General features: G+C 46.0%; 1 protein-coding gene across 4 annotated transcripts in view; it reads left to right on the forward strand.

Moving 5' to 3' along the window:
- Positions 1 to 231: 231 nt before the first annotated feature.
- The window catches only part of STRA6 (signaling receptor and transporter of retinol STRA6), a 53,596-nt gene continuing 26,707 nt past the window's right edge, over positions 232 to 27,120 (forward strand). The window contains exons 1-5 of one of the 4 annotated variants that reach the window (XM_038419295.2): positions 232 to 833; positions 1,162 to 1,242; positions 10,195 to 10,325; positions 24,110 to 24,188; positions 25,455 to 25,540. In XM_038419295.2, the coding sequence (XP_038275223.1) occupies positions 10,216 to 10,325; positions 24,110 to 24,188; positions 25,455 to 25,540 (275 nt within the window). In that variant the 5' untranslated portion in view covers positions 232 to 833; positions 1,162 to 1,242; positions 10,195 to 10,215. The other 3 variants (XM_043493736.1, XM_043493738.1, XM_043493737.1) reach the window with 3 other exon arrangements.

The following is a 27,120-nucleotide window of genomic DNA, read 5'->3' on the forward strand; positions in this document are numbered from 1 at the left end:
AAGGCTTTCTGAAATCTCCCAGAAGCCACTGCTTCTGTGGGCTAGGTACCTAGAGATAGGTATCTCTACAATAGGTAGGTACAGGAGGAAGATTGAGGAACAGTACAAGTGCGGATGCAGGGTAGCAATGCACCAGGCTTGCATCTGCTGTGGGATGACTCATGTGGGTGCTCTGCACTGCAAATGCCCTCCCATCAGGTCAGTTAACAGCAGACAGGGCACAGTTACGCTGGCAGGGAGGAAGCTTGCACTGCTGTTGGCTGAGCTGTATCTATCCTGTAACTAGAGAGGACTTAAGTCTCTAGGGCTGTCAATGGGCCCTTTCCCCCTTGCTATAGTCACACATAACCAAAAACTGAGTTAACTCAGTTCTCTCCCCAAGCAGTGTTGAATTGGGGCTAGGTCAGAGAAGATCTCCGCATATATTTGGAGCAACTAGAGGTAGTGGGGGCAAAGGAACAGAGCAAGTCAGACATAGAGGAAAGGGAGGGAAGCTCCTGGGCCAGATTCTCAGCTGATGTAAATTGCCATAGCTTCACTGAAATCAACGGGGTGTTTCTAATTTATACAAGCTGATGAGCCGGCCCATTGACTCCAGTGGAGCTATGCCGATTTACCCTAGCTGGAGATCTGCTCTCCTGCCTTTCATGACGGCCAGCATAGGCGAAAGTGGGGGCTATTTTGCTGGAGTTTGGTCCCTCACGGCTCTGGGATCACTACAGCTCTTAGTGGTTTGTGTGTGTTACGTGGGGTGGGGGAATAGCAGAGTGGACAAAGTGCTGGGGCAGAGAGCTGTCTGAAGACTCTCCAGAAATGTGGTTGATAATCAAAGGGTGAGCAAAGCACTGACTGGTTGCTTTTAATTTTCTAAACCCTGGGGTGGCCCCGAGCCAAGCCCTCTTAGCAATGGAGGGGATAAAGTTCCCCAGTAGTAGAGATCCTTCTCTCTCCGGTGTGCTGAACTTTGCCTTTAAGCTTGCATGGCTGCATCTCTGCTGGGATCCTCTGATCAGATTAGGAAACACAGGAGCAGCTGCAGCAGTTGCTGAGTGCACTTGCCTCCAGACAACTAGCTGTTGGGGTAACTTTGAAATACAGGGAGAGAAAGCAGGAAAGTGGCTGATCTGTAAATTTCTCTCAATGAGACTGTATTTTTAACAGGATTACTGTCTTCCTACTGTTGTGGAGGAGAGGAGAAGTTTTGTGCATCTGCTCTTCTCTCAGAAGAGTTGACTGAAGAAGGTAACATTTTACTTTGTTGGGCTGTCTTAAGTTGTTGTTCCCTGCTGCAGGGGGGGACTTTGTTTGTAAACTTTGGCCTGACAAACTATAAGGGAAATTCAGGCTACTGAATTTGCATGTGACTAGTGACGTTCCACTATTTATTACTCTAGTTCATAAATGCAAACTTTAATCTGCTGCTCCTGGCTGTGGGAGAGTTTGTTTGAGGCACTTAGTTCTGTTCTTGATGTTCAAAATATCATAGGAGCAAAAGGCATTTAAAACCTGCCATGAGTTTGCTTGGCTAATGATTTCTAATCACCATTCAGAGTAGGAGCCATGTTAGTCTGTATTTGCAAAAAGAAAAGGAGTACTTGTGGCACCTTAGAGACTAACAAATTTATTAGAGCATAAGCTTTCGTGAGCTACAGCTCACTTCATCGGATGCAGTGAGCTGTAGCTCACGAAAGCTTATGCTCTAATAACTTTGTTAGTCTAAGGTGCCACAAGTACTCCTTTTCTTTTCGCTAATCACCATTATAAGCTTTCAAGTGTCACTTTGAGAACCGCTGGTCTGAGCTGCCCAGTCCAGCTGCAGCTGTTCCAACAGTCAGAGGCTGTCCAGACCAGGGGCTCATGCTTTGCCATGCACCCGCATCCCCTTGCAGTTCAGTTACTGGACAGGTTCTGTGGCCAAGGGTGCATGGGGGAGGTGGAAATGTGCTACAAGCAGGGCCATGTGAGCTAATTAGCTTCTGAAGTGGGGGCTTAGGGTGCAGTAACTGTTGCAGGCTGCTATTTGGAGGGGTAGTTGGCAGGCTGGGTCATCAGTGGTGAGGGCAGATGGTGGGGTGAGGAGACTCTCCATGGCTGACCAGCCTGTTTGGTGCTGAGCAGCCTAGGAGAGGAGTTGCAGCTCAGTGCTCCATGGAGTGATGGCATCATTGTCTCCCTTCAGTCTCTGAGCATTTCACCATGTGCTGCTTTAATGTTGAGTCAGGGACTGAAGGGTTAATAGCGCAGGTGGGGACTGGCATATGGCTGCTTGGTCAGTGGATCCAGCCTTGGCTACTGGCCTGGCTTGAGGGGGATTGGCAGAGCCACGGGGAAGCTGAGGGTCCAGGGCAAGTATAGCAGGGGATGCAGTCAGTGAAGTGTCTCAGCAGAGATGTGTGTGGAGTGTGGGAAGCTTGCACAGCCCCTGAACACACTCTGCCTGGCCCAAGCCAGGAGCACTTCCATTATGAACACCAAACTTGCTTGCAAACAGCCAGAGAAGTGCCATCTTGCCCAGACTGAATCATAGAATATCAGGGTTGGAAGGGACCTCAGGAAGTCATCTAGCCCAACCCCCTGCTCAAAGCAGGACCAATCCCCAATTTTTGCCCCAGATCCCTAAATGGCGCCCTCAAGGATTGAACTCACAACGCTGGGTTTAGCAGGCCAATGCTCAAACCACAGAGCTGTCCCTCCCCTGCCACAACAGTAAATGCGCTTGTCCTTCCAGGGTCCCCCATTCCCACCAGGCTGGAGGCAGTGGGGGTAGGGGGTGCTGCTGACCTCCAGGAAGCTTCCTGTGTGCAAGGGAATGCTCTGTGGGTGACAGGGGCATGGAATATTCTGGGACTTCTCTTGCCCCATGAATGTATGTCTCGCTTTCACTAGTGCTGTACTGGGGCAATTCCAAAGGCTCTAGACTTCATGGGCTACCAAGATCACTGGTGTCTCCATACATGCTCAGCATCACAATGCCTAATTGATTGAGGCGCCTGACTTCTCCTTTCAAAAAGGACTTAGGAACTGGGGAGCCAGAATTCCAATTGATGGGGTTTAGATGCCTAGGTGTCTAAATCCCTTTTGAAAGAGAGATTTATACTCCTAAATTGGTGTGATGGTGTGACGCCAAGCGCAGTAGTGTCTGCATAGCTTCAAAAATCTGGGCCTAAAGCACTAGTGCAGAGATGGCTGGCTTCACAGGGCGTGTGCTTGGCCACTTTGGCCTGATTCAGTGTTTCCATGAAGCCCATTGTGCTAGCGATGTTGGAGCAGAGGCCATAGGGCAGGCATAAGGACAGTCTTGGAGAATGGCCCCAGTGCAGGGGGCCTCTACTTCAGGCACAGAGCCAATTGTGTCCCCCCTCCAGGAAATCACCTCTCTTCTCCCCTCACATGGGGTGTGGCAGAGGCTGCCCTGCAGTGGCCGATGAGGCCCATCTCTTAAAAAACAGGCAGTATGCTAATATATCCACATTACATAACGTAGGCCCTGATCCTCAAAGGTCTCTAAATCAATGAGCTGGTCACCTAAATACCTTTCAGGATTTGGCCTGCACTGGCCTTATTGGATATTCCTCTGCTCTCTACTGCATGGAATCAGAGCTACACCGCTGTGTCATAGACCCTATACTGCTAACAGCTAATGGGGAGATTCTCCTTTAGCAAAAGTCGGGAGGGGTTGGTGGTTTTGGAGCAGGAGGCTCTGAGTTCTACAGCCACTGCCACATGATATCACAGGCACTATGGTGATTAGCATGAATTTCTGTGCAGCCACAGATTTATTACACTACATCACCAGGTTGCATCTTGATGCCAGTAGGGGATGATTGAATTTAAGAGCAAATGGCTAATGGTTTCTTCATGGATTTGCTTAACTGTTGATAAGCTGACAGCTGTTTTGCTTAACTGGCACCTGTGCAAACAGTGTGTGTGAAAAGCTGCCCCTCCCTGGTGCAAATAAATAAATCTAACAGACTAAGCAAACCCAGCACAGACAAATGCGGCAGGCGCTGTGGGAAGTTCTGGACGAGCCACAGCTGATCCCTCTGTCTTGTTTCATTCCTGCCTCAGTTCTGTGTGAAGCTCAATTGAATTAAACAAAATCCCTTTTAAAAATAAAAAAGGCTCCCAGAACAGTTCTGGAGATGGATCTTTATCATTTTTATTAAAAGCTGCACAATGCTCTGCCATTACACTGGGGGGTGAGGGGGAGTCCATCTCTCCCAGCCTCGCTCCCCCCTCCCACCCCCACTTCATAGTGGTGAGATGCAAAAGCTCCCCAGGGAGTGATAGATAGTGGGAAATGAAGACTATGAAGGGCCTTTATTGAGACCATCAATCTCACTGGTGCTGCTGTGATCAAAACCTCAGCCTTCCCAGGCAGAGGTTAGCTAGAGGAGCAAAGCGATCAGGTTTCGGTTAAAGGCTGGGTGTAGTGGAGCTCTGTGCGGTGGGAGAGTACAAGAATCTCTGTGTTCCGAGCTCAGTGGGGAATGAGGGATGGGTAACGTTTACTCCTAATGCCTGGAGCCAGGGAGAAGTCCGGGCTTAGGATCGGTCAGCGGAGGCTTGACAGGGCTCCAAACAAATTGGTCCGAACTGTAGCTCACGAAAGCTTATGCTCAAATAAATTTGTTAGTCTCTAAGATGCCACAAGTACTCCTTTTCTTTCAATCACTCTAGCTACTCTCACTAACATTGGGCTCACTGGGATTTCCAATTCTGGTATGGGCCTGATCCTGCAATCCTTACTAAGCAAGATTTCATGTTGAAGTTGGCTAGGCCTGCAGGGTTGAGCCCTGAATGCAATAGGCCCTCTGCATGCAACCTAGTAGCTACTCTTTAGTTGCTGGACTAACAGCACACTGTTAGTCCAGCAACTTCACACCCAAGCCCTGAGAATCCCCTCACTCTTGCATAGCCTCTGTTCTTCAGGCCACAGGCCCGGACAGGCTGTCTTGTTATTCCCACTGTTATTTCTTTCATCCTCAGGGTGCCATACAGCAGTGCAAAACTTTATCCCACCTTAAGGCGATGCCACCAGTGTACTGCTAACACCTGATGTCCCAAGTCCTCAATTATTAAGGCATGTAGCATCCATTGATAGCTGTGCTGAAGAGACAGTCCTTAGGAACCAGACCCCATCGCCCCATTTCTGGCTCTTCTCCAGAGGCAAACTGGCATAAGTACAAGATTCTGTCCTGGGCGCATGACCCCAGGGAGCCTGCATTGCATTGGTAGATTAGTCAGGTAGTGAATCCTATATCTGATTCACCCCAATAGTCTAGCTAAGGATGGGAGCGCTGAAGAATCATTGTACTTACCCTGGAGGAAGAGCCTTGAACCGCCAAATCCATGACAGCCTTGGAAAGTCTCTGAGGCTCCCCCTGCCTGCTTGTCCTCAGCAGCTGTTCCTTAGTCACAGATGTGGGACTCCAATCAGTCAATGATACAGAACAAAACTAGCCTCCCACAGCCTCCCCCCTGCCGCCAGTCTTCAAAAGCTAAAGACACTTGGGCTGGCCAGTGCGTGGATGGGAGACCACCTAGAAGCATGGGCTGTTGGGGATCAATAGGTGGAACTCTGCCTTCTGGGTCGGTGCTGACCCTGTGGCTGCATGGTTCTCGAGTTTGCTTGCTGTAGTTCAAGACTGTACATTAAGCCAAAACCCTGACCACTGGTGATGTATAAACCCTGCAAGGTACTTCAGGTAAGAATAGAGTGACCTTATTTCCCAAAGGGAAAACTGGATGCCCCCAGCTGCTTGCCTGAGTGTGCCCCCCCTCCCCATGCCAGGCTGTTGCCGGAACCCTGCCAACCCCCCACATACTGGAACACTACCCCTCCAGCCCTACCTCCCCCTCTGTGCAGGGGTGGCACCTTCGCTCCCCCCCCCCAGCATGTTCCTCTGCACTGCACCCCACTTTTTTGACAAAAGTGGGCATTTTGTCCCATTTGCTCTTGCCAACTGATCAAGTTGTCAATATATATAAAGTTGGGATGGTTGGGACAGGGTTTAATAAAAGAGACTGTCCCAGCCAAAATGGGACACATGGTCACCCTAGGTCAGGAGGAGTTTCCAACTTGCAAGAATTGTAACTTGATTTTTCTTAGTGTTGCATTAGGCTGTGACATCAGGCATCTAGAGCCCTGAACTGGGATGCAGGAGACCTGAGTTGTATTCCCAGCTCTGCTACTGGCCTGCTGGGTGGCCTTGGTAATTCCTTTCACTGCTCTGTGCCTCAGTTTTCTCCATCTGAAGAATGGGGCTAATGATACTGACTTCCCTTTGTAAAGTGCTGATGAAAAGAGCTATATAAGAGCTAGAGATTGTTGTTGGTTTCCTACAAAGGGAGCAGCTAATCAGGGTTCATTCCTCTCTTCTACCTCCCCGCCCCCCTCCAGTGTTTCTGTAGCTGCACATCCTCTGCAGGCACTTTCTCTAGCTTTTTATGTTGTGTGTCTGAGAGGAGATGGAGACTATTCTCAAATGCCAGGCTTGGAGCTATGTTTAATTTAAATACTATGGGCCAGATCCTTGGCTGGTGCAGCCTGACAATGCTCAATGGATGCTGACTTATGCCAGTTGAACATCTGGTCATATATTTTAGCAGCAGCAGTTGCAACACATGTTGAAGCCTAGTTTCCAAATGCAGGTGCTTTACTAAAAGCTGCCCTGGTCCATCCGTTTTATAAACCCTGGGATGCACACCTGGTATTGCTTCCCCTTGGGATGCCTTCCAGGGTGAACCAATTCTTTTATGGTGCTGCAAGGAGCTGCATGGGTTTTATAGGCTCCTTCTTTTACTGAGTGCTACATTCTTGGCAGGTGAATCACACCTGCAGTGGCCTGGCTTCAGAGCAGGCCGAACCAAACATGATGGTCTCAGTAGTCCTGGCTCCACGTGGGGGTCTGTAAAGGGAGAACTAATGATGATGCAGGAGGTAGTACAATGGATTCCTTATAAGAAGAAAGGATGAGTCTTGTGGCTAAGGCACTGGAGTGGGACTCAGGAGGCCTGGGTTTGATTCCTGGTTCTGCCAGACTCCTGTGTGACCTTGGCAAGCCACTTAATGGCTCTGTGCCTCAGCTCTTGCTGGGTTCTGTCTCCCCCACCCTTTGTCTGCCTCATCTATTTAGGCCGAGAGCTCCTCAGCACAGGGTTGGCCTCACTATGTGCATGTACAGCAGATAGCACAAGAGGGCCCCACCCTTGGTAGGGGCTCTGGGAGTTAATGGGTTGAGATGGGGTCCAGCTAATCTGGACAGTGTAAACATTCTGGGGTGTTCCAGACTGAGTGTTCAATTCAGCACATTATGGAAATAAAGGGGCAGCTGCAATGTTGGGACTTGAATCCAAACGTGCCCCAAGTCTGGGGTGTCTGGACTTGGAGGGGTATCTTTTGGCCTGCCACTGTGGAAGGCAAAGCATCATTCTGCACCAGCTACCTAGGCTCCAGAGTGGCACCAGATGGAAGCAGCTGGTGATTGTTCCCTTATCTGTATGAGAGGACAAATGGGGACTTGCTTGGAAAGTGCTTTGAAGATGTCAAATAGAATCATAAGGTCAGAAGGGACTGCCAGGGTCACTGAGTCCAACTCCCCGCCAAGATGCAGGATTTGTTGTGTCTAGAAAATACAGTGAGTGCTGAGCAGTATTATTCATTGACAAACACTTGCTATGTAAGCATGGGTGTTGGTGTGCACTGTTGCTGTGTTGCAATGTTTATCTACAATTCTTCTTGTGCCTTCCACAGAAAGAGCAATGGTGCCATGGAACAACCTCAGCAGCTGCTCCAGAGAAGATTCCTGGCTTGGTCTCTCCAGGGAATAACATGCTCTAATGCAAAACCTTAATAGCAACCTTGGTGCCACTAAAGGAGAATAACTTCTCAAGGGTATGAATGTGGGGCGGTCAGATGTGCACATCCGTTGATCAAGAGTATATGATGTTGCTGCTACAGTTTGCATTGGAGCATGAAGTGGATAGAAGCTGGGATATATAATATAATTTCTCATCCAGTGTGGTGTTAGCAGCATTTTAGGCAACATGAAGGTGGCAAGAATGCTGGAGATTTTTTCCTTACTCTCATGCTTTGCAGGTTATGGGGGAGTCTAGAGGAACCTGAAATGTCACTAACTGAACTCTTTGTGTGTGTGTCCCCTGCCCCAGAAGCCTCTAATTGAACCAGGAATCTGCAAATATGGCTATCTCCTATCTAGCTGCCTTGGGGTATTTCCAGGACTTCCTGTTTTTTGTTTTGACTGGGCTGGAGATACAATAAGAAAAGCATCTCTTGGGATGTTAATTTGGTCCCAGGTGCAACCAGGGAAGTCAGATACAAGGACCAGTGTCATGTCTTATTTTAACTAAACACTTTCAATTCCCAGCTCTGCCATAGACTCTCTCTGTGCTCTTGGGCAAGTCACCCAGACCCTCCAAGATATTTAGGCTCCCAACTTCCACTGAAACTAATGAATTGAGGTTTGTTAATTTCAGTGGCAATTAGGGTAAATTCCTTTGCAGATCAGGGTCTCAGTCTCTATGCCTCAGCTCCCCATCTGTAAAACAGGGATGAGAGCACTGCTCTACCTCCCAGGGGTGTCATGATGAGAAATTCATTAGATTGTGCTCAGATAATGTGGTCATGGGAGCCATATGGTGCCTTAGTTAAAAAAAAATGCTGAAAGTGCTGGGGGGGAAAAAGTCATCAAAAATTCAATACTGTAATAAATTTCTTCTTATTGAAGAGAGATAGTAAATGTCCAGGCCAATCTGTGGCAGCAACAAGCAACTTTGAGGGACACAAAATATTTTTTCTCTGAGCAGAGGGATTATTCCAAGTATCAGGGAAAGGGACCATGGAAAAAGAATGTTCAAACCTGGGAGCTTAAAGTTAGGCATCTGAATCCACAGGACCTAAATAAAAGTGCTGATCCTCTCCTGTTGCCATTGATTTCAACAGGCACTGTGGATATGCAATACCTCCAGAACATCAAGCCGCTGTTATTTAGATGCCAATGTATGGATGTGGGAGTCTAACTTTAGGATCCCAGTTTGAAATTCTGGCCTGTTTCTATTTTCCTCTGCTCTGCTTCTGATCTCTGTCAGGCTGCTCGATAAGGACAAACTGCTGGTCCCCTTGCTCGCACTGAGCAGTGCCTGTCTCAAGTGAGTGGGATGACTCTTTGGAATCAAGCGGGGAAGGGTATCGCAGTCTGGCTCTAAATGACCTCTTCCGCCTCTCTACAAACCACTGTGATGCTGCATTGAGCAACGGTTGGCCTTACAGAAGTTTCTACAGAAAGTTCATTCAAGGAACTTAGCATTGCTAGTCTGGCATTCGTTCTGCTCTGCAATTGGAAACCTATTTCTGGGCCTCTGTTTTGCCAATAAGGAAAGTTGTTCTCCATCCTTTGGTTTGATGTCTTTCTCTGCAGCAGCAGAACAGAGAGAAGCAACGTCATTGCTGACTCATCTCCAGGGTCTGAAATGTCCCAGATGAAGTGAAGGCTAGAGGCAGAGGAGTTACAGCATCAGCTTGAGTGAAAAGCACAGGGGACTGTTTCTGACTGGTATAGCCATGTACTATGTGGTACAGCAGCTTAAAATGCCTCAGGAAGGGAGCAGAGCCTGGCTCAATCCTGTGTTCAGACAGTTACCGCACTGACCTTCTTGATTCTTTTCTAGGTTAGCCTGTGTCTTGCTAGGGAGCCAAATCTTGACCCTTGCACAACTCCTAGGCTTTCATGTAAATGCTGTTAAGTAACTGAAACAAAGGCTCTGATTCTCTGGGCACTGAGGCTGGGTAGGAGGGGTGGAGGAGAGAGTGGAAGGGACCCAGTTAAACATGCCTTGAGCTCTTTAATCTTTTTAGCTCCAATCAAGACTGGATTTTTCACGGTAGAGATTTGGCTTTTTTACTTTTGTTTGTATCAGCTGTTGAAATGATGCAAATTCACATTGCAAAGAGTCCGAACTGGAAGGGAGAGATTCTTACCCCCCCACCTCCCAATCTGTCAATGTGACCCTCCAGTACCGAGAGCATAAAGTATTCTGTGCAAATTTAGCATTTTGAACTGACTGTAGAGAACTCCAGGGAAAAGATCTGTAGCAATCCTTGTGGGTATTTTTGCTCTACCAAGAACAGAAGGCAAGAATTTTTTTTTTAAAATTCTTCTTTCTTTTTCCCAGCGGAGGTGGAGAGAGAAGAGAATGGTGAATGACAGCTCCTTGGCAGCCCACAGCTCCCTTGCTTATGAAGACTTTGCCAGTTCTGATTGGTACATGTATGAATCCATGGAACCCGAGATGCCACAAGATGAGTGAGTGATCAACCTTTGGGGGTTTTTTTTCCCAATTATGCCCTGCAGCTGGAGGGTGCCCTGTCCTTAGTTAGGCAGGGGAATCATTTTTTGTCTCAAATTCCCATTTTCCTGGAATGAAATTTTATTTTTCTGATCAAGGAAAGTAGGAACTCCCCTCCATGCATGCACAACTCTTCCCATCTCCCCACCCTCCCAACTTTCTCCTTGCTGCTACTTCCCATTACTGACTTTTTAGAAAAATGACCAAATAAAAAATCGTCAGTAGCAACACTTGACTCTGATTATAAAACCTGACCACTCTATGCCTCAATTTCCCCATCTTTAAGATGGAACTAATAACCTCCAGCTACCTGGCACATGTGCTGATGTTCCTTCAGCATGCAAAGTTCTATGTTAGTGTTATCTGTGTGTCACTGCAGTGGTGTTGCTTTTTGTTGCTGCTCACGAAATCTGATTTTTGGGGATGAGAGGCTGTGTGATGCAGCATTGCATGACACCACAGCTGGTCCATGGTATCGTTAAGGGACTTCACTACTTCCTCTCTCCAACTTTTCCTACTTCCTGGCATGGGCTTTTTAAATTGGCTCCTGTTGACAACTGCAGGTTGGGACATGCCACCCAGGCCAGTTAAGACAGTTGTTTTGCCATATGGGACAGAGTTCTCCATTAAAATGCATTGACTATGTAACCCATTGGTATGTGTGTTACAGGTCCCAGTCTGTGTCCAATCCACAGAGGGTATGAGTGAGTTTAAACCCCACAGCTAAGGAGCCTTGGCTCTTTAGCCTAAGTTGTAGCAGCTCATGCTCTTAGCTCCGGAGGGCTCTGTTGCAATCCCCAAGTGTCTGCCAGGGGGAGACAATCCCATAACTGCACTGTGGGTACTCCAGTCTTGTATGTCCATGTTGGTGACATTATTTATGTGCAGGGTGCTCTCAAAGGAGTCCTTTGCCACTTAGCCATCTAACACTTGTTTCAAGTTGGTGTTTTCAGTAACTACTGCAGCATTACGATATATCTGTTGTCTTGGGGAAAAATATTATCCCTTGTGGATGAACTGCATATTTAGATGCATTTATATAGTGTGTTGCTAGCAAGAGCTGATGGCTTGTAGCAAATCCTTGTTGCCATGCAAACTGTAGAGACAACAGCTCCTGCATCTGCTCCACCATGCCTTAGCAAAGCACATTTTCTTTCTCTCTTCCACCTGATCATGCTCCCCTGCAATCCATATGAGCAGGATTAGGCACAAAGTGTTGTTTCATTTCCATGCATTGTCAAGTTTTGGCTCTATTGCCCTGATTTAGGACAGCACTCAAGCACATGATCAACAGTAAGCATTTTTTAATTTGATTCTTCCTATGAAAGGATGATGGGGAATGGAATATTTGTATTCTTTCCCAGTGGAAATACAATTGATTCCTTTGCTCCAGGGTTGCCAAGAAGAATAAGCGTTAGCACCATGTATAGAACAAAAAGCCTCTAAAGTTTGCAGGTTTCAGAGTAGCAGCCGTGTTAGTCTGTATTCGCAAAAAGAAAAGGAGTACTTAGAGACTAATAAATTTATTTGAGCATAAGCTTTCGTGAGCTACAGCTCACTTCATCCAAAGTGAGCTGTAGCTCATGAAAGCTTATGCTCAAATAAATTTGTTAGTGTCTAAGGTGCCACAAGTACTCCTTTTCTTTTTGCTAAAGTTTGCAGAGTCTGATAATATTTTGACTGAGGTTCTAAATCTTGATATCGGGGTAAATATCATTGAAATGTTGATTGGAGGTTGATCACTGAATTGTCAAAGGTTGGATTAAACTAAACACATCTTTTTTTGGATTACTGTTTTGCTTTGAAGGTTCTAGAATGTTCGTGTTATTTACTGATTCTGATTTTATGTTCCTCTTCATTTCTGGATTTGGAAGAAGCGAAGGTGCTGAAATATTGTCCCATGAATATTTCTACCCTTTGTGAAATAAGCAAAGTCTCCCAAATCTCTTAAAACACCTGCTCTTATAGGCTGTCTTCACTGCAAAAGAGGGGGTGTCTTACACGGTGATGTTTCCACTGGGTTGTTACATCAACAGACCTAAGGACCAGGAAGATTTTTATCCTGATGCAGGAGGCCTATGGTTTACCTTGGCTAGCTACACTGAGGTAAACATGACAGTGCTTTGTCTGCACTAGAATTTTATGTTGAGATAGTGCCCTTGATTTAAAAACACACCACTTCTTCCGGTCAAGCCCAAGCCCTAATGAGCAGACTCTTGCAGATGAGGGAGATTCAGGGAAGTATCTGAACTTCAGAATGCTTCTCTAGTCCTCCACTAACGACCAAATAAGTCAATGACACCTAAGGCCAGGTCTACACTCCAGATCTGTGTCAGTATAACTACGTCACTCAGAAGTGTAAAAAATCCACACCCCTGAGTGACATAGTTGTTCTGACCTAACCCCCCATGTATATAGTGCTATGTCGATGGGAGAGCTTCTCCCACATAGCTACCACCTCTCGGGGAGATGGATGAACTACGTCTATGGAAAAAGCTCTCCCATTGATATAGTAGCATCTTCACTAAAGTGCTGCAGCTGTGCCGCTGTAGCACTGTACATGAAGACAAGCCCTCAGTGTGTGACTTAGGGAGGCAATGTGGCCTAGTGGATAAAGTGTTGGACTGGGATTTGGGAGACCTGAGTTCTATTCCTGGTTCTTGCCACTGGCCTGCTGGGTGACCTTAGGCAAGTAATTTCCTCTGTCTCTGCTTCAGTTTCCCCATCTGTAAAATGGAGTAATGAAACTGACCACCTTTGTAAAGTGCTTTTGAGATAGACTGCTGTACCGTGCTAGATAAGAGCTACATATTATTACTACACGACTGATTGCTTTCCGTTACATGTGCTTCTGTGAGGAAGGCAGGTCTGATAGAGCTCAGGATATGAGGATCTCAAATATCACTGTGTGGAGTGCAGGTCTGCAAAATGCTTCATCTAGGTGAGATTGCCCAGCCCTGCTTTCCCTCCTATTCACTGTGGCCATTGCACCGTCCCTTGAAAGTAACATTCTCTATTGTCTGTAATGAAGAGAGGGTTTGTCTTGGGCCCAAACTTTCAACAGTCAATGATTTTAGGTGCCTTAATTTTAAGGGGCATAACTTGGGACTCCTTTTAAAGGGGGCTGATGGTCACAGGTAGGGTGTTCAGCCCTCTGATAATCAAGTTGGACAACTCAAAAGTAAGATGCCTAAAATCAGGCTTTCGTTTGTTTAAAGCTTGTATTGTATTCGCTCCACTGCTCTGCTTTTCATACCCTGCTGTCATCTGTTCTGTTCCTCTCTCCCACCTGCTCTCTTTCTCCCATGGTCTGTCCTCCTCCACTGGCAGCTCATAGCTTTGCTGCTGATGGCTGGCTCCTGAATTATCATCTCTTCTTATTCAGCAGCAGCCCTGTCAAGGCTGAATCCCCACTCTGGCATTTTGAGTACAGAAGGTGGGGGCCCGCAAGGATTTTAAAAATTAATATTTGCCACTCCAGGCTTGTATTAAACTCCCAAGGATATAGCTTTTTTCTGACCTTGGCTTGGTAAACACTGCCACCACTCAAATGCAAAAAACCCCCTTGGACCCAGGAAGGAGCACTTTGGAATTCCTCCCTGTGGGGTACCCTCAAGCCCTTTCACACACACACCCCCTTCGGGGAAGAGCTGAGAAAGAAAACGGAAATTAGCTGTTGCTACCAGCTAATCAAACAACATGCACAAACCTCTTATGACACCAAAAATCCAATCCTGTTCTTTAAAAAGGTAAATTTTATTAACAAAGAGAAAAATAAACATCTGGAACTTAGGCTTTTGCTAGATTTTAAAGGGGCAATTCCAAAAATTAGCTTCCTTGGGGGGTTCAGATTAAAGGTTACAAGCAAACAAAACCATCTGGGGTTAGCGCAGAGGAGATCCACAAGCCAAAATAAAGAAATAAACCTGATTGCATCTATTTAAACATTTCTAATTTACTTACTTATTTGAAATCCCCCAAATATGTAATTCTAGGTATGAACTGATGATTTCTCATACTTGGCTTAAAACTGTACACAGCATTCCTGCTTATAGCATTGCTGCTCCATGTCCCTGCAGCCCAGAGAGAACAACAGATCACAAAGGGAAGGTTTTTCCCAATTTTAAAAAGTTTTAGCTCTTTCCCATTGGCTCTTTTGGTCAGGTGCCCACTCCTTTTCTTTTACCTGTGGGCTTGTTAACCCTTTATAGGTAAAGTAAACAGAGAACAGACACCAAGAGGGATTTTACAGCTAACTGACTGGCTTGGTGTCCATAAAAGGGAGCTACCCCCGCTTCATTTATCACAGACCCCTAAAAGAGGCAGCCAACCTGCCTCCCATTCCATCTCTCCAGCAGCCTTTTCAGAACTCCAGGATCCTCTTTGAACCATGTGCCCAATCATCCATTCTCCTGGCCAACCCCTAAGGACATTGGCTATCCCTGGGTTTTTGATCCTTCATGATTTGCCCATGTAGTAAAGCTGTTGTAGGTCGGGTATATGGCTAACCCTGTTCCCTGCCCAGCTAGCTTCCTAGACAGCCTCTCACCTGGCCCCTCCTGCTGCTCTGGCTCTCTGCCTCATGCTGGGAAGGAAGAGGGGCTCAGCAGTCTATTGGGGCAGCATGGAGAAGCACTCAGCATGGATCTGGAGAACTTGGCATGGGGGAGATCAGCTTCACAGGTGGTTTTCAAAAGGAGGCTGGGCAACCATCTTTCTTGGATGATTCAGACACAACAAATCGTGCATCTTGACAGGGGATTAGACTAGATGATTCTTGCGGTCCCTTCTATTCCTATGGGTCTGTGACAAAGTATTAATCTTTGTATTACAGTAGTGGCTAGGGGTCCCATTGTGCTAGGTGCTGTATAAACACCTACTGAGAGCCAGGCCTTGTCTATTTATATCATAAACCCTTCAGGGCAAGCCTGAGAATGCCCTGTTATTCCCATTGTACAGATGGGCACAGAGACACTGAGTGACCTACCCAAAGTCACATAGGGTGTCTGTGGAAGAGCAGAAAATTGAAGCATTGTCTCCAGAACCCCATTCCAGTGCCTTAACCACAAGATCGTCCTCCCAGGAGGCCTTATGCCCTCTTCTAGCAGGAGTTACTTTCAGCACAGCTAGAGTGAGTATTTGGGGGGATGGGGGAAGAAAGGAGGCAAGAGCTGGTGGTGGAGTGCAGTGGTAATTAGGGTCTCCAAAAATGGGGAGGGCTCACTGATAAGCTAGGGGTGAGGGAAGAGCAGGGGGAGAGGCAGGGACACACAAGCAGAGGAGGAGTGAGTAGGGAACAGATTTTCTGTTCCTGGCTTGGACACCAAAACCAATGTTCGTTTGTTAAGGCCTGTGGCTGCCACTTAAGACAAATCTCTCTGGCTCTGTCCTATGAGCTGATTTCTCAGGAAGATGAAAACCTCCCAGATTAATGTAATTCTGCCCCCTATCTCCTGGCATTACCGCATGATGAGGGCATATCATGCCGTAAGGATGCCAGAAGAATTCTGCTGTGTGAGGAGATTGATATTGTTTTTCCTCCTTTCACACTGAAAGTGCAAACAAGAAGTCAGCTGTAAAATGGCTCTTCCAGCTCCTCTGCTGGAACACATTGCTTGATGAACGTGTTGTGTAACCCACCCACCCCTTGCACTGTAAAGTGCCATTGGGCTACTACCTTCGGCACATCATTGAAATAATGAGAATCAGGTCTCAGAGCGTAAATTAAGGGGCCTCTGTGTGAATGAGAACTAGAGCCAATCACCTTGCCTCCCCACATCTGGGGGGAGGAGGAGGGGACTATTTACCTGTTTGTACTGTAGCAGCTCCCGTGGAGCCCTGGTTTGTTTAAGTGGTTGTACAAACACAGAAGAAAATGGTGCCCCCTGCCCCCAAACAATTGACAATCCAAGTAGACAGAAACTTGTTGTGCCAACATCTTTCTGAAGAAAGGTTTGCTTTATTTCCAGTAGCTCACAGGGCTGCTTTGAGATTATCATCTGTTTATTTCAATGAAAACTTTGGGCCAAGAATGTCAGTCACTCCACCCTGGCTCTTATGAGAAGCAATATCAAAGCTTTTGTTACCAATTCCATTCCAGTTCTCTTCTTGACCCCCTTCTAACTTTCTCATTCTTACTCTCAGGTCACAAGTAAACATTTTGGGGGTAGAGTTTCAAAAAAATACAGCTTTCTTTTTATATCTATATCATAAATTCATTAGAACTTTGCTATAGCACACATCTGACAGCCATTTTTTATGAGAACTATGTCCCAATCTTTCAACAAAGATTTACTAAAACTGAATTATGGAAGATGCACTAATTTACAAAATATGCTATTGAACATTAATCTGTGCTGTAGGTTGTCATAACCAGATCTTGGTGAAAAATGCCAGTTTTTGGTGAGAATTTTTAATTTTGTGGGGAGATTTTGGGGGAAAAAAATCATTCATTTTTCCTTAATCAAAAGTCTAAACACACCTTGCCAAAATCTTCAGTAAAAATGTTCAGGTTTTGAAAATAAAATGAGAATCTTTACCAAGAAAATTGTTTGATTTTTTTCATTAAAAAACAAAACATTTTTATTAAAATGGAAAGTCTTGCAGAGTATTGTCAATCTGATCCAAAAGCCATTCTTACTTTCCTGCCCTGCCCAAACCACTCAAAAAAATCCCTAGCCCCTCAGTGGTCTCATTGAAATCTGGTCTAATAACTCATTCAAATGAACTTTATTCTGATAACGTGCTTTTTATCCCTAGAGCTCAAAGCATTTAACTTACCTCCATTTTACAGAAGGGAAAACTGAGGTACAGAGAAGTCAAATGATTTAACTCAACAAATCAGTAGAAGAGCTGGGAGTAAAACTCGGGTCTCCCGAGTCACAGTCCAATGGTGTATCAATTAAGCCATGGTTCTCAACAAGGGGTCTGGGACCCCCTGGAGGGCTGTGAGCAGGTTTAAGAGAGTCTGCCAAGCAGTGCCAGCATTAGACTTTCTGGGGCCCAGGATAGAATGCCAAAGCCCCACCACATGGGACTGAAGCCCAGGCCCCCAAGCCTCGTTACACAGGGCTGAAGTTGAAGCCTGAGCAGCTTAGCTTCACAGGGTCCCCTCTGGTGTGGGGTCCCAGGCAGTCGACCTGCTTGCTACCCACTAACGCTGGTCATAGAATATGATGCAAAACAATCTATATTTAAGTATATAAAATATATAAAACAAAATCTTAAGATGGCATCATGTATTTTAAACACTTTGGAAGAGAGGACTGCTGATGAGTCATGGAGGCAGGCAAGAATGTTTGGTGCAACCCATTGCATTAAAGCTATCAGTGTGTGAAAGCAAATCCTTTCTCCTGTTGCACATTTGATCTCCATATCAATGTGCTTAACCTTAAAGCAGAACTCAGCAATACTAGGGGAAATACTTGATTGCTATTTATACAGCTGTGTAGCATGGCGGGCACGCACTGCCGCGGTGCCTCCTGCTGGTCATCTAGGAATTAGTTCAGTTCCAGCCTCGGAGCGCCTCCTACCAGTGCCTGCTTCCTCCTGATCTCCACCACTTATAGCACTTCCAGCCCCACGTCCTTCCCGGACCCCAGTGCCCCTTACCTTGGGGTACTGCCCCACAGTAGTGCCCCCACACTCTGGGTCTCCCCTCCATGGGGAATCCCAATCCCCTAAACCCACCTTGCCTCTGTGAACCATTGCCAGTCCTCATTTAGCCCCTTCCCTCAGGGGCAAACTGCAATCTGAAGTGGCCACGCATAATCAGCAAAGGGGTTTGGACCTGCTGCCTTTCCAGCCACAGATGTCTCCCTGCAGCCCTAGTACCTCCCCTGGCCTTTAGCAAGGCCTCAGCCTGGGGACTCACCAGGCTATAGCTCAGCTCAGCTCAGCTCCTCTGCCCTGCCCTGCCCTGCCCTGCCCTGCCCTACAGCCTGGTCCTCTCTGCTCCTCAGCTGGAACAAGAGTCTTCTCTCACTCCCTCAGCCTGCCCTTTTATCAGGGTCAGCTGGACCCTAATTGGGTATGGCCACACCTGTGGCTGTTTACCCAACCAGTCTCTCCCCCCCCCCCCCGCCCCGCTTTTAACCCCTTCCTAACCAGAGCAGGGTGACTACCTTACTACAAGCTGAAATCACCATAAGGTCTGAGGTCTTGATATTGCAAAAAGTACTTATAAGCTAATAAAAGTAAGGGCAACCCACAATGTTGTCTAGCACTTTAAATTCTAGTTTGACTAGAAAAATTCACTCTTGGAGGAGATTTTTGTTTAATTTTTTCCTTTCCATGTTTGTTCAGTGTTATTGCAGAAGTTCTCTCTTCACTTGTGACTGTGCCTTGTGAGAAGGCTAGCCCAAGGAATTCTGAGGCCCTGTAGAAGCCTCTATTGATTTTTGGTCATTTTCCTATCTGCTGTCTTTTTCTCTTTGCTTCTCTTCCATTCCTGCAAGAGAATGGAGACCTTTCTCAGCCTCTTTGAAGCCTTTTGAGGAGGCTTAGTCAGTTGGAATCTGGGGGTGTTATTTGCATATTAAAACGTGTAAGTTTAGTTCACTGGAATGGCTGGGGCAAGTACTGCATCCAGTTCTGATCTAAAGCATATGGGGAAATTATTAGGGAAGAAAACTGGATGTTGCTAGCTTGGCATGTAACTCTCATGCTTGTGGTGATCAGGCTTCCTCTTAACATATAGTTAAGGCACTGCACCAGGACTCAGACGATCTGAGTTCTAATCCTCGCTCTCCCACAGGCTCCTTGGGTCATTCACTTAATCTCTGGGTGGCTCAACTCCTCAGCTATAAAAATAGGGATAATTCCTTCCACCCTTTGTCTGTCGGGTCTTTGAAGCAGCGATGGTGCCATGGACCGGCTGGCCCTTGAAGGCAAACTGGGCTGAGCCTTGCTCACCACCTAGCCGATCGAGGGATAAATAATCATAGAATCATAGACTTTAAGGTCAGAAGGGACCATTATGATGGTCTAGTCTGACCTCGTGCACAACGCAGGCCACAGAATCTCACCCACCCACTCCTGTAACAAATCCCTATGCTATGTCTGAGCTATCGAAGTCCTCAAATTGTGGTTTAAAGATTTCAAGGTACAGAGAATCCTCCAGCCAGTGACCAGTGCCCCACGCTGCAGAGGAAGGTGAAAACTCCCCAGGGCCTCTGCCAATCTGCCCTGGGGGAAAGTTCCTTCCCGACCCCAAATATGGTGATCAGCTAAACCCTGAGCATGTGGGCAAGACTCACCAGCCAGACACCCAGGAAAGAATTATCTTTAGTAACTCAGATCCCACCCTAAACTGCCTGGTTTGAGCCAGACATGCTAGCCTGCTGCAAACCCAGACCCAGGTCTGAACCATGTCCCCCAGCAGCTGCAGGCTTAAGTGAAAATAGCTTAAGAAATGTTCCTGTCTCTAACACTCAGATGCCCAGCTCCCAATGGGGTCCAAACCCCAAATAAATCAATTTTACCCTGTATAAAGATTTTCAGAGTAAACTCATAAATTGTTCACCCTCTATAACAGCTGTTTGCCACCACCCCCCCCAGTATTAATACATACCCTGGGTTAATTAATAAGTAAAAAGTGATTTTATTAAATAGAAGAAAATAGGATTTAAGTGGTTCCAGGTAGTAACAGCCAGAACAAAGTGAATTACCAAGCAAAATAAAACATGCAAGTCTAAGACTAGTACAGTAATAAAACTGAATACAGGTAAAATCCTCACCCAGTAAGCTTCCTTTTACAGACTAGTCTCCTTCTAGTCTGGGTCCAGCAATCACTCACACCACTGTGGTTACTGTCCTTTGTTCCAGTCTCTTTCAGGTAACCTTTGGGGGTGGAAAGGCTATCTCTTCAGCCAGCTGAAGACAAAATGGAGGGGTCTCCCAGGGGTTTAAATAGACTTTCTCTTGTGGGTGGATACCCCTCCCTCCCCCTGTGTAGAATCCCAGCTATAAGATGGAGTTTTGGAGTCACATGGGCAAGTCACATGTCCATGCATGACTCACAACTTATAGGTAGCAGCCATTGTTCACATGCTACCTTGAATGTCCTCAGGTAGACTTCTTATGTGGATTGGAATCTTCCAAGATCCATTGTCTGTTAAGCGTTTCTTGATTGGGCACTTAACTTGGAAATTCCTTTCTAAAGAAGCTGACCAAATGCTTTACTAAGGTTACTTAAAATCAAACAAGTACACAGCCAATATTCATAACTTCGAATACAAAAATGATACATGCATACAAATAGGATGAATATATTCAGTAGATCATAACTTTTGTAGAGATATGTTGCATGGCATATCTAGCATAAAACATATTCTTGTTATGTCATATTTACTTTCATAAGTATATTTCCATAAAGCATTATGGGGTGCAACATCACAGTCCCATAATAAAAAATCTCTCAGTATGTGTATGCCCAGATGCTAGTACACTGGGCCCTCGTCCTGGGGACGTTCCAGATGGAAGTAGAAATTGATGGAGTGTGGTGTTTTCTCTGATGCAGTCTTGTTTCAGTACAAGGAATGAACAAATGAAGCTTATCCAAATGCAGGAGGTACCAAGAGCAAAAGGAGCAGTTTCTTAGCTTACAGGCCCAAGCCTCTTTAGCCAACAGACCCAACGGCTCTCTCTAGCTTTTTCCAGGATCATGCTCTGCTCACCAGCTGCTGCTTGGCTTTCTTGCTTTTTACCTCTGTCTCTCTCTCTGTTCTTGTCCAGTCTCAGTTTGTGTGCGTATATAGATAGATACACACGTCCACACACACACCTCTCAGCAATTCCCTAGCCCACTCAGTCCAAACTCCTGTACAGGTTCACAACCTCCTTTTGTGTTACATGGGGCAGGGGGAATCTTCTGATTAATTCATCCTGACAGATTAATCTAAGTTTATACTCTTGCTGTGTGGTTAGCACTAATTAAAGGCTGCGTTCACATCCTGTCTCAAAGACATTTGTGATTCCTGCACTCACCAGTACCTGTCAGCATAACATTATTAAACGTTCGCCCATGTGCAAGAAACACTCCATAGAACATGAAAGTGAGTGAGCAGGGAGAAAAGAAGAAAGTATTAATACCACGTGCTCTGCAGAGTACTGAGACTTGACAGAGGTATATAAAGGAAGCTGTCTTGCTCTTCTCTGCACTACACGAATACTGCCTGCTTTTCCAAAACTATCCCAACATGAACTGGGCTCAGGATAAAGTCTTTGAGTTCAGTCAGGTCAGTCCTTTCTCTGCTTGTTCCGAAATCGAGGCAATGTGCCCAGGGCACTGCCTTGTCCTGTCATGTTCAGAATATAATCTACCTCTCTGTGCCTCAGTCTACCTATCACTGTAATGGGGTAATGATTCCGACCCACCTTTTGTAGGCTGATTTTAAGTCCTCAGATGGCAATTCATGTATAAGTGGAGGCTGTTACTATTGTATGACAATTTGCAATGTTCAGCTAGTTAAATAACTTCCTTGGCTGAACAATCCTTAACTCTACATTGTGAGTTAATGATGGACTGTTCCATTGTAACTGCTTATGAGGGTGTTGGGTGCTGTGGGGTATATATCTCACATCGCCTTGTGACCTTGTTTTGAGCAGCTTATGGGTGAAGAGGAATTCATCTCATACTGCACAGCCAGCTGTTGTTTTGCCTGTTACAGAAGAGACACGCTGCTCTTTGGAGACTTTATGTTTGCTCTTTTTTGTTTATCTTACTTTTAAAATAAAAGCCATTCAGATGAAAAGTGTGTGGTGCTTCTGTGGGGTGGGGAACGCTGAGATGATAGGAGACTTCAAATATGGCAAAGGAGAGCAGTTAGCAGGGAAGGGGAGCAGGAATAGTTGAATGTGTTTTTAAATGCAGACAGCTTGTAGAAGCATTTTATGATTGCTTTATAATAGGTTTATACATTTGCTGTGTGGTTAGCACTAATTAAAGTATGGGGTTCCTCTATCACGCTCTGATCATCATCTGACTTAGATTTTCAGTTCTACTTCCAGAGCTGCATCTATGGTATCTATAACTGCATTAATGGTAACCTCAGAACAACTTAATAAATACAGAGAATATGGGTTCTTCCCAGTCTGAAACCCAGCTCTGCAGGAGCAAATGGAAATCTGCTTGGGAAGACTCAAGTACATATGTTACGGTTTGCCTGCAGTCAGTACAGAAAAGAGCCAAGATCGCTGAAGGTCGGTATGCTTTCTGACTGGCTATCTAAAACCAAATGATGATCAATAATGATGATAGTCATTACAGAGTGCTGCACAGATGTGGCTTTCAATGCACCTTACAAAAGTGATGAAGCACAATCCCTGTTTTACAGATTGGGAAATTGATGCAATGGAGAGATTAAGTGACTTGTCCATTGTCACTGGGCAAACTAGTGGCAGTCAAGTCTAGAACTTAAGTCTCTAGGTCTGTGCTTGGGCCATTAGACTCCTGGCTGTGTTTCAGAGGCCTTTAAACATTCAAATGTGGCTGGATATATGTGTCATAAAACTATAGTTAAGAGGTAACATCAATAGAATGGGGTATTGTCCCAGGGTAACTCTTCTCTGGAAGCTACATCAAAGTCAAGGGACCTGTGGGACATGTAACATGAAGCAGGAATGGTTTTCAAACCAAGAGGCTTTTGAGCCTCACATAGAATTCCATTAAAACTAAGGATGCATGAACCAAGGTTTCATCCAAAACTCTTCCTGAACCTTTATAAAGGTTTGGAAAAGTTCTTAAAACACTTCCTCCCTGCCCCCCAAGTGCATTTTGTGGTATTTCTGTCCCAGCTCTGGGAACTTTTGTGAGCGACTCATACTGAATTGTAGACTGTGTGCCCCCAGATTGTTCACAAACATCTGAATGTTTGGTTGCCATCCCTACTCAAATCCTCCACCTGCTGTTGCCTAATGAAATTAACATAGGACTGGGAGTCAGCATTTGGCGATGACTCTGACATTGAGTCTGGCTGGGACCTTAGGAGCATCACCTAGCCTCTCTGACCCCATTCCTCTAAACATTCCCCAGTGCTTTGTCCAGACTAGTGAGGACTAGGTCTCTAATTACCTCCCTCAGCAGCCTCTTTCACAGCCATCAGACTCCATCCTGCTCACATTAAAGTCAATGACAAAAGGCTCATCGACTTCAGTGCTGGCAAGATTGGGCTCGTTGTTAAGCAACTTGACTTTATATTCAATCTAAACTTTCCTCTGCTTAATTAGAACCCATTACTCCTAGTTATTTTGCCTTAGTCAACCCTAAACAATTCCCCTTCTCTTTCCTGGCTGTGGTATTTACTCCTGTCAAACACGTTTTACATGATGATCAGTCTCTTTGAGTCACTGAGTCAAGCTATGCATATTGAGTGTCTTTTAATCTTTGCTCATACATCAGCCCTTCCAGCCCCTCTATCGTTTGGTTGCTCTTCCTTTTGTAATACATATCCTTTCCCATTAATAGAATATATTTAAACTACTATGTAAAATCTGCCTAGCATCCTCCTGGGCTGCTCCGCAGAAGGCAAGCTTTTTGTAGGCATGGCTAACATATTGAAACAAGTGCAATCGATGGGGAATAAAAAATATACTTTCTCCTTGAGGATGGAAGAACACCAACTGCAGAATTCTCCTCGAGCTCCTCTAGGCACAGCACGTCATTACATTTGATTTTCCTAAGTCTTCACTCCTCCTTTATATAATGAATATATTTTGAGTGGCTTTATTTCTCTTCTTTCAGTATGTTTCCTAGTGTTATCCCAGCCTGCGATCCCACCATCCCCTACCATCTTTATCACACCTGCATGGCTCCTATATCTGTAAGTATCTTTAGAGATTCCATCTTTGGATGAGGCTGGGGTTTGTGCAGCCTTCTGAGGGAAGTCACATCCATTCGTCTGTGTCACTGAGGCAGTAATTACGGGGGGAGCTTCTCTGGCCGGGACCATGCAGAAGGTCAGATGATCATCAAGGGCCCTTCTGGCCTTAATCTGTGAGCCGTGCTCATGAGTGTGATATGAGCGCCTGAGGTTTAACTCAGCAGATCTGTCAATCAAGTACCTCTTTAGGTGCTGAAAGTCCCTAGCTTATCAGAAGAACAGAGGCTCTGCTGCAGCCCTTACTTCACGTTTCCACTTGCTGCCCAAGGGGTCGCTTTTAGGGTAATTTTCTCCCTGTGTCCCACTCAGCCTTTGGCCCCTCTTCAGAGGTTCCCAAGAAGCATGCCAATAACGGTAGTAGTTTTGCAAGATAGATGCCTGTTCACTAGAACTCCACTGAAATCCTCTTTGCCCACAACTCTTCACCCAGGCCACTCACTTGGCACTAATTGGTAATGACATTTGGTCACCACTACCCGAAGTTTGGAATAGTTGGGAGAAAGACCCAAATGACTGGGCACTCCTCTGGACCTCTCTGGAGTTCCCCAATCACTGATCATGCTTCTCTTCAACAGAGAGAATTAGAAATTCATGCTAGGGCCTAAGTGGGCCCACCCAACACAGAGACGAATCTGGTGTCCTGAAAACGGGACTATCACCACAAAAGACAATGCATCTCAGGTGAAACCACGGGAGTGAGGGAGGAAGGAAGAGAGGTTACAAGGAATAGGGTGGCAAGAAACTATATTGACCCACTTTGTTCTATATCTGTTCAAATACTGGAGTGTAGATAAGGGTCAGATCCTCGGCTCGTGTGTGTAAATCAGCCTGGCTCCGGTACAGTCAATGGGAGCTACAGACGTATATCAACTGAGGCTCTAGCTCCCTTTCTTGTTCTTTGGTTCATTCCATGACACACAAACTGTGTTCCTGCCCTTTATTCTATTGCTTCACCTACCTGCACATGGGAGCTGCAAGCCCTCTCAGGCAGGGACTGATTTATTGCCCACTGTTGATTCCCTATTACTTAGACCTATAAGCATCTCTCTGTTTGGCACCTTCTTGCACAGCAGCACACCTCAATGGGTATCTGATATCCCAATACATCCACCCATGAGGCCAGAGTTTAAAGAGATGGGGCCAGGGGTTTGCACCCTCATAGGTACTTTCACTGTTTTGATTATTTGTCATTGGCTCTCTTTGCAGCTGGCCGTGCTGATAGTCTTGTCTCTGTTGGTGAAACGCAAGAGCCTCTATAAATGCTGTTGGAATGGAGCACCTGGACTGCTGAGGTACCCAAAATAACCCCATATCCACACCTCTGCACTCATCCAACAACACTGCTCCCTTTGCCCCACAGGCAACCTTGGCTGAGGTTTACATTTGTTTTCATGTGACTCTGCACTCCCTGATGCTGTTCAGACTGGAATTGCTGAAATCTCTCAATGGCCCCGATTCCTCAACTGTCTCTGATTTTGCCATCCAAAATGATTGAGAGCACAGTTTTGTGGGTGCACCTGTTAGCCCTTGGTATATCTAGTGTTCTGATTTGCAGCGAGTCGGCTGTTGGGTAGCTTGGGACCTTGGCACTTTACAGCATGGCATGTAACTAGGCTAGGAGGTGAAATGGCAGATGCAGAATTCAAGGCTGCATTTCAAACCCCAGGCTAGAGGCAGGAAGGGCTGGATCAGTCTCTTTCTAGTCAAAATTTTCAGCTGTCTCCAAGTTCACGATAAGAATCTTAAAGTTTGGGAGTGTTATCTAACCTAACCTGAACCTTCTTCTCTTTACTGCTTTCATGGCTTTCCCCCCTTCCACTCCTCTTCCCCCAGCAGGCTGACCTAAGAGCATGGGGCAGCTTTTCTTTTGACAAACTAAGAGCTATGACCAGGATGGCTGCTTCTGAGTCACTCTGCCATTCATGTGGCAGCCCTGATGGCTAGCCTGGTGGTCTAGCCCAACACTGTTCCGGTCAGATGGCTGCAGACTAGACTAAAACCAAACTGAAGAGAGGCCTATGTTCCCAAGGAACCCCTGCTGTGCTCCTCTTTGTGCAAAACAATGATGTTGCCATTCTCGTTTCAGCAGCGGGGGTTGACTGTGATACCAGAAGACTAAACAATTTATCCCCAGTCACAGAAAATTTGAAATTCAGCCAGTAACTGGAATCCTTCCCACTGGTATCCTCCTCCAGGATCCCAGACCTTTGCTCACACTGCTATGCCAGGTGACTCTGGGAGATTTGCTACCAGCTGACCTTGATATCTGTGTTCTAGAACTTGGAGTGGGGAGAGGGCATCTGATCTGCCATTGGATAGGGGGTATGGAGTGACTTGGGCAATTATTTAAAAACTCTAGTGCAGTAGACATCCCCTTGCCCTTTGACTATTTCCACCTATTCATATTCCTTACTGTTATCTCTAATATCATAGAATCATAGAAGATTAGGGTTGGCAGAGACCTCAGGAGGTCATCTAGTCCAATCCCCTGCTCAAAGCAGGACCAACACCAACTAAACCATCCCAGCCAGGGCTTTGTTAAACTGGGCCTTAAAAACCTCTAAGGAAGGAGATTCCACCATCTCCCTAGGTAACCCATTCCAGTACTTCACCACCTTCCTAGTGAAATAGTTTTTCCTAACTAGTTTTTCCAACCTAGACCTCCCCCACTGCAACTTGAGACATTATTCCTTGTTTTGTCATCTGCCACCACTGACAACAGCCTAGCTCCATCCTCTTTGGAACCCCCCTTCAGGTAGTTGAAGGCTGCTATCAAATCCTCCTCACTCTTCTCTTCTGCAGACTAAATAATGCCAGTTCCCGCAGCTTCTCCTCATGTGTCATGTGCCTCAGCCCCCTAATCATTTTTGTT

This window comes from Dermochelys coriacea, chromosome 10 (assembly GCF_009764565.3).
Source record: "Dermochelys coriacea isolate rDerCor1 chromosome 10, rDerCor1.pri.v4, whole genome shotgun sequence".
Lineage (NCBI taxonomy): Eukaryota > Metazoa > Chordata > Testudines > Dermochelyidae > Dermochelys > Dermochelys coriacea.